Consider the following 8,107-nt stretch of genomic DNA (forward strand, 5'->3'; position numbering starts at 1 on the left):
TTATATCCTTGGGTTTGGTGACGATATTTCCATTTCCTGCGCGATCGAGATGGACACTGGCCCAAAACCTTTGAAGGGATCACCTTTTCTAAGGTATCCGATGGAACCAAGTGTTAGTAAATTTAATCCAAAGATTAAATTAATTTGAATAAAAATTCAAATTAATAATTTTGATGTATATGGAAGAAGTAACTGATCATTCTATCCAAAGGTTACAACCTTCTAAACTAAAAGCAACTTTGCAGAAAGGTATGTCCTTTCAAATAGATGCATCAGACTCCTATATAAAGAGAAGCAATCCCACCGCACTAAATCTAACTTTTGCATCAGTAAATTTTTTCAGTATTCAAACACTTTCTGCATATCACATTAGAGTTTAAGAGATTGAGAGAAAAAAACATAATCTGCGTTTGTTGATCCTCGAGATTGTAGTGCTTCTTCTAGAGGAAAGTTTGATCGTTGTACTCTTGGGAGACGTTTGCCGATAATCCTTCAAGCACCGACGAGGAGGCAATTTCGTCTTAAGGGGATAGAACCAAGTTCTAGCATCGATCACAATCTGTAAAGTTTTGCTTCCTTTTCCTAGTCTAGTATTTTAACTTATTTATTGTTTAGATATAGCAATTTGTGAATTAGTTTTCTAACACCAAGTTAGCGTTGAAGTTTATGTTCATCGGCCATCAGTTTCTTCCAATACCTCAGTTCCACTTAATAACATACCGATATTGAAGATTTTGCAGTTATCATAAAATAACAAATGTTTTGGAAGCAATTTTTCACAGGATATAGTTTGATAATATTTTCCTTCAGCAATTATACCAACTTTGTCATCTCATTCTTACTCATATATAATCCACAAACAAATGTGAATTATGTGATGATTGATGAGAACACCAAATAAGACTGTAAGAAAATTTTCTTAGCAATGAAACGATTGAAGTGTGAATTGATATGAAAGTGATCAAAACTCACGCAACTAAAACTAAAAAATGGCAACAATATGACCAAATATGACCACAAGGCATACCATGATGGGCTAAGGCGGATTTGGCCTGGGATTCCAAAATTAATAGCACTTTCTCTGACTGTAACAGGATTTCTCCCTCTCTTATATATATATATATATATATATATATATATATATAGGAACGCGTTCGAAAGAGGACGTACGCACTTTCGTTAAAGTGCGGACGGCGCTGCTGCAGCTCGGCTCGGGGTGCGACGGAGCGGCGGAGCTTGCCGGACGGACGCCACGGGTCAGACGGACGGGTCTGCAGTCGATGGAGTCGCCGGCGACGTGGTTGCAGCCTTGGCCAGAAACCTGCAACTCCGACCTCCTCCAACCTCGAACGCTGCCCAGAACCGTCCACCAAGCCTCCGGCCTCCGTCCGCCAAGCCCCGAGCCGCCGTCACAGCCTGGAACGCCGCCGTTGCGTCGCCGTCCGCACTTTAGCCAAGTGCGGACGTCCGCTTCAGAACCCGCCCCTATATATATATATATAAGGATTTCTCCCTCCAGCCCGAAATTTCCTCCATGGAACCAAGTCGTGGTGTAAAAGGTTGAAAATGGCAAATGAACCACACATATGATCATTATAACTTAAAAGCTTCCCATACAAGGTTTGAACTACAGGTTCCACATTGGTACAATTTAACATCAACAATGTGTCAATAAATTTTCAAAATCTGGTAAAATGGAGATACATTAGTGCCTTCTTTGCTTTGCACGCTTATAGGACGTCTTCCCTTTATTCTTCCATTTTTCATTATCAGCCGGTCGATTCTTCTCTTCGATCTCACGAACCTTCCGCTTCCTGAAAGGTGGATACATAAAATAAACAGCATCATTAAAAAACAGTGACATGTGGAATAAACAAAAGCCGGACATCAAATTATTCTGTCAGAGATATATGATGGTAATAAGCTGGGTATCACATTAGTTCTCCCAAGTTCCTCAATTAGTCAGATTACTACATGAATAAAACTCATGGAAGCATTAGCAACCATTTTTCACTTGTTTTCTTCAGTAATTATATTTAGTTAATTATACCTTATAACGGATCAAAAGGAGCATGTCTTTAGAACTTTGATACTTATCGTTATATATCAAAGTGATATAAACTTCAGCATCCAAAAGATCTTATGAAACCTTGTTGAGAATTTCCACCAGATAAATTACATAAATATGTCAAAGAGACAACTCATCAATGAACATATTTATTCGTTTTGTTTTTTTTGTACTAAAATACAACTTCTATGCTTAAAAATGTAAAAAAAAGTGAGGATACCATCAAATTTTAGGGGTCTAAGCTTTAAGGAGCAAATTTTGGGAACAAATAAAACTATCGTCATATGTATTGCTATCTCACCTGTAGGTCGCAAGGGCAGGATCAGAAAGCAGCTCCTCTGCAACGGTTGCTTTCCTTTCCTTCTTTGTTAGTCTACCTGAGAAGAATTCTGATGAGGACTCTACCACTGTTCCCACCTGATGAATACGAAGGATTCATATGTTATAACATTATTAAGGAAATTAATTTACCTTCAATACAAAAGAAATTAATTAGACAAATTCACTAAACTGGCTAATTGCAATGTTATTATTGATTCTAACCTGGAAATACTTGGAAGTTTGCGAATCCCCCTTCTTGTAGTGTCTCTTTGGATCCATGACACTCCTTAACTACAACAAATAGCCAATCAAAATGTCAAGACTAAACTTCATTTCAACAGCAATTGAAGCATAAAGTGGACAAGGTAAACTGGAATATTCTTGCAAACAGAAGTCAACAAAGAAACCACTTATCTCAACAAGCATATAAAGGTGCACATCATCAATAAGTTCAAAGAGATCAATAGTGTGACGAATTTGAACACTGGAGTCATAGAGAGGTGCAATTTCAAAGAGATATCAATAGTGGGATGAATTTGAACACTGGATTCATGGAAAAATGCAAAAGTGAATATCGGAGTTTATTAGGCCAACAAACTGCCCCCTTATGGACAAGGAGTGACACTAAAAGCAAGACCATCTTTGTAACATCAAATGCAAACTTCAACGTGAGAGGGGATTTTATTAGATCTACTGAAATGCCTCAGAAGACATGTATCTATAATTACAAGTAGTCAGCTGATGAAGTGTAATGGTTCGATAATAAGAAAACACATAACAATGCAAGCACAAAGGCGGCAAAGCCAAGTAACAACGGATGTGCACAATTCCAACTTAAAGTGTAAAGGAAACTAACAACGGAAAACAAAACAGCAGCTACCGTACCTTGAGTAATTGGAGATCTTTCTGCAACTCTGGGGTCATGGTTGGTGCAGGCATGTCAAACCTGAATAACATAGGTTATCAGAATACACAGGCAAACATAACAACTTCAATCACTGTGCATTCTCTCTAATGGTTTCTAAGATAATACAAGACCCAAATCACACAAAGGGGTGACATACCAATTCGAGCCAGTCGTGTCTTTGAGTTGCTTCCTCTGCAACTTGTTCAGCGTTTTGGGGTTATTGGGTGGCACAAAGAGGCCATCCACAAGCTGGGTGGGGGGTTTCCAAAGATGATTGGTTTCTTGAGGTTTTGCATCAACTCCAAGTCTAGGTTTGGTTGCCGATGAAAAATTCGGAATCTTTGGCTCCCATGAGAGACCAACTACTGCTTTGATATCCGCCATTCTAAAAACACAATGCATGGAATCAACTCAAAACTCCAAAACACATGCAAATATGGATAAGAAAAGTGTTTAAATTTACCAATTATAACCGAAACTATTAACAAGTATTCAACTTTCGAAGTCCATTTCATCCAACACAGAATAACTAGCAGAATTTGCATTCGGAGAAGAATAACTAATCTGAATTCTAATCCGAAAACTTATAAGATGATTTCCGGAGGTTATTGTGATAGTACTGGATTCAAATTACTACAAAGAAAGAAAGAGAAAAGAAGAAACTTACGGAATCAGTGAGCGGAGAAGAGGCCAACGACGCTGCTTCGCGAAAGGTGGTCGGTAACTGAGATTAATGCGGATGAGAGAGAGAGAGAGAGAGAGAGAGAGAGAGAGCGGAGGCGGTAGCTGAGGCGGCGGAGCTGAGAGAAATCGTTAATTCTCGAGACGCGGAGGAACGTTGAAGAGGAAGCATCAGGTTTAGTTAAGAGGGGTGATCGAGGGTATCTTGGGGTTTTCGTCAAGAACAGCTGAATTTTTTTATTATTTATTTATTTATTTTGGGTAGGGAAAGGTTTGGAGTACTGATGGGTTCGTGGGAGGTGTGCCACGTGACAATGTGACATTAGTCACCCCTGTTATTGCTTTTTGGATTAAATTCAGTTTAGTCCCTTGAACTTTAGGGCTAAAATCAGTTTGGTCTCTCTTTCTGAAAATCGATCTTGATAGTCCCTATACTCTCAAATGACATCACCTGAGTCCAAAATTTGAGTTTGACTCCAAAAGTGACGTCAGCTGCTGACTTGGAGCAGACATAGGGCCCCACTTTTCTGTATTTGACCCTTCAAGAAGGGTAAAACGGACATTCTGCCTTTGAACCTTATTCTTCAACTTCAATTCGATCAAAACTAGGATCGAATGTGTTAGGCTCCTCCTCATTTTTCAATTCAATCCCCAGACCCGATCGTCCACCTAATCCAGATCCTCCCCTACACCTTCCTCCGACCACCTCGCCTTCGCTTTTCTTCTAATCACACTCCTCTCTTTTCTCTACACCAGCAATTCCAACCGACCACCCCAATACAGAGCACGACCTCCATCGCCCCACTCCAAAGTCCAAACCCTCCTCGACCTCATCAACTTCTAACAAAATCCCATACCCATGATGTCAAACTGAGCTCAACCTAGACAAAATCCAATTTTCCAAACTGCTCCCAATCACATACACAGATTTGGGATTCAATCCAAACCCCTAAAACAAGAATTGAAGCAAATAGGAATGAGAATAAGCTCCAAACAAGAATCCCATACCCATTATATCAATCGGATTCAAATTTCGATTCTTCACCAAACAGCAGATGGAACAAAAGCTCTCCTTCAAATTAGAATCAGCTCCAATTTCCGGCCAAGGTTTTGACTTCAACGCAGGACAGGGCACTTTGAAGGGAGTGTTGAGCCACGTGTCAACGATCTCGATGGCGGATTCCGGCGCCGTGGACATGCCGGAGACAGGAGGACGTTGGAGCTGGGAGTTGAGGGAGTCGGACGGGGAGAGACACGTGGCCACGAAGACTTCGGGGAACTTGTTGGCTAAGGTCGCGACACCGACGTCGGTGCTGCAGGCGATAAGTCCGCGAGTTTTGGTGTTGGCAGCGAGGAGGAGACGCAACGACTATGGAGTAGTAGGAGGAAGTGTCGAGGTCCTTGACGTCGATGTTGAGTGAGCCACTGTTACACCCCACATCTGTTATACCCTTTTTACTGAGTTACATGAAATTCATTATGGTTACCGTTCGCGGTTATAATTTTAACGTTTAGGGGGTGGTTAAAAATTGACTTTTTATGAGTTAATAATTTGAGAAAATTTCCTTCATGAGAGTTGTAGAGGACGTTAAACCGAGCGCGTGCATATGTAGTACGTAAAAATCGGAGTTCGTATGCAAAAGTTATGAGTGAAATACGAAAGTTACTATTCATGATAAAAATTTGAATAAATATAGAAGTTACCCGGGTAGGTTTCCAAAACCGGAAACCCACCCCTCTTTCTCTCTCCTCTCCCCCGATTCTCCTCCCTTTCCCTTCGGGTTCTCCTCTTCCCCTCCGATTCTTCACTTTCCGGCCATCATCCGGCGTGCAACCGGTCACCACAGGGGCGCCTCAACCCGCTCTTGATGCCAGTGACCTAGGATTGGGGAGTTTCGGCCGTGAAAGTCCGGATCGAAGCAAGAAGTGCTCCGGTCGCAGTTTTGGGATTTTGCCGATTTCCGGCCATTCCGGCCACCTCCGGCCACCATATTCACATCGAAGGTTTGGTTTTTGATGGAGATTATTTCCCCTAAGGTAGTTCATTCCAATTTGCATTGTAGAGGTCGAATTGACAAATTTTTATTTCTAGGGTTCTTGAAGCTTCGGGGCTTTCCTTCACCGGCTTGATTCGACCACTTCGAGGTAAAATTGGATGATGTTGTAGTTTGGAAGTTGATTGGGCTTGTTGTGTAGATGCTAGTGCCGGAGTTTGGTGGTCATCGGAGGAAGTGGCCGCCACCACGCGCCGCCACTGTAGGTAGCGTGTGGTGGCGCGTAGAGTTGTGTTTTAATTGTCGTTTTAATCCCTTATACCCTATAATGATTGTAGAATGTAATGCATGAAGTTTGGTGGAAATCGGAGGATTTACAAATTGAGTTTAAATGATTAATTATTGATTATCGCGAATTCGATCGCCGAATTCCTTTCGAATTCACTCTAGGTATTGCATCAATGACAGATTAATGTTGGAGCATTAAGGATGGATGTTGAAGAGAGTTGAGGAGTCGGATATTAGGAAGGGGAATGTTATGAATTTCCAATTATAAGTATCGTAAAATTAAAATTCCGTCCTGTGGATTATATATATTTATGATTGTTATTCGTACAGGACGAGAGGAGTCTCCATACGAGGAGAATCACGAGCGACGTCAGGATTGACCGCATATTGTGAGTGGACCTTTGATTTTAATTGATGCATGCAAATTATATTCCGCAAGTTTTGAGTTTATCGATTTATCAATTTAATTATCGAGCATTTTATTTTGGTTTGGATTATTGATTGATTTATTGGTTTGAACTTTTGAATTTAGATTCATTATGCTCGATTTGAGGATTTTGATTTATGCGGATTCGGAAATTTATACTTATTTATATCCTATTTATATTTGAACCTGAGATGAGCTTGGCGTGCGGGGTCACGTCTTTATACATTGGATTCCGATTTTGCTAGATAAGTGGGGAAATTATACAGAATTACTGGCTTTTGATGATCTTCTTCCTCACCATACGCGGGTCATGTGAATAGGTCTCCTCCTCACTTACTTTGTGTTTGTGAGTGGCAGTGAGGTAGCTTTCTCCTCCTCACGTGGGTGGTAGTCGAGGTGATATTCTCCTCCTCGCACAATTTATGTGTGAGTGGTAGTTGAGGTTATTAGTTCTCCTCCTCGCACAATCTATGTGTGAGTGGCAGTCGAGGGTAGGTTGAGCCTGAGGGGCTCCATTCCCGTATGGTGAACCCATTTTCCCCATGTTCTTTTGTTGTTGTTCTTGACTAGCGGGGCTAGTCGGTCTTTTCTTAATTATTGCATGCATCGGGAGTTTTTAAAGAAATAAATGTGGGAAAGTATAAAATCTCTTTTGTTTAAAATTATTTATTTTTGTCCACTCACGCTAACGTTTTTATATACTTTTCCCTGGGCCATTCGGTTTCAAATGCCCAGATTGCAGTATTGTTGCTCGGTGTACGAGTGTGAGCCATAGTGACCGCACCTGCTTCCGCCATCACATTCTGTAGGTTACCTGGTTAACCTACTGTATTCCTCGTCTTTTTATATTCCTAGAATGCTCTGATTACTAAGGGATATGTGACCCAACTTATATGTATTATATTTGAGGTCTATGACCTAACTTTGGTGATTGTAGTAACCTGTACCCTTTGGAGATTATGTATGATGATATTAGCTTTGGGATGATTGTTTGAATTTGGGAGCAGGGTGGCTCCAGGAGTTGTGGTTGGATAATTAGAAGTGAATTTTGGTTTTCCGTAGGTTTTTGGGTTAACCATTTTTAAGGGAGGTTATGCCGAAATTTTTGGTAAATCTCCTTTAAAGGTGGGTCCCGCAGGGCCACTTCGGATTCCAGGGTGGAATTCGGGGTGGGTCTTGTCAGCCACTGTTGGGATTTGATTTTGATTTTTAATTTCTGGGATGTGAATTTTGGTTGAGTTCATGGTGGAGGTGGAGAGAGAGAGAGAGAGAGAGAGAGAGAGATGAGCTCTTGGGTTTTGGGGCTTTGATTAGGGTTTGGGATTGGGATTTGAAGATGAAAATTGGGTCGGAGAGATGGATTGAGAAGAAGAAGAGAAGAAGAGGAAGAGAGATGAGGAAAAGAGTATGGGGTCAAAGGT

At 41.0% G+C, this 8,107-nt stretch overlaps 1 protein-coding gene across 1 annotated transcript; it reads right to left on the bottom strand.

Annotated features, from left to right (window-relative positions):
* Positions 1–1,553: 1,553 nt before the first annotated feature.
* On the bottom strand, positions 1,554–4,145 carry LOC112196699 (rRNA-processing protein fcf2). Its single transcript, XM_040518059.1, has 6 exons — positions 3,964–4,145; positions 3,454–3,682; positions 3,275–3,335; positions 2,612–2,680; positions 2,370–2,485; positions 1,554–1,814 (listed from the first exon to the last, which is right to left on the bottom strand). The coding sequence occupies exons 2-6, from the start codon at positions 3,678–3,680 to the stop codon at positions 1,706–1,708; spliced, it is 582 nt and encodes a 193-aa protein (XP_040373993.1). The 5' UTR covers positions 3,681–3,682; positions 3,964–4,145; the 3' UTR covers positions 1,554–1,705.
* Between the last annotated feature and the right edge of the window lie 3,962 nt (positions 4,146–8,107).

This window comes from Rosa chinensis, chromosome 4 (assembly GCF_002994745.2).
Source record: "Rosa chinensis cultivar Old Blush chromosome 4, RchiOBHm-V2, whole genome shotgun sequence".
NCBI classification, from domain to species: Eukaryota; Viridiplantae; Streptophyta; class Magnoliopsida; order Rosales; family Rosaceae; genus Rosa; species Rosa chinensis.

Coding starts and splice junctions, on each gene's coding strand:
- LOC112196699 (XM_040518059.1), bottom strand. CDS start 3,680: ATGGCGGATATCAAAGCAGTAGTTGGTCTCTCATGGGAGCCAAAGATT. Junction 3,336..3,453: donor GACACGACTGGCTCGAATTG/GTATGTCACCCC, acceptor TATGTTATTCAG/GTTTGACATGCCTGCACCAA. Junction 2,681..3,274: donor AAGATCTCCAATTACTCAAG/GTACGGTAGCTG, acceptor TATTTGTTGTAG/TTAAGGAGTGTCATGGATCC.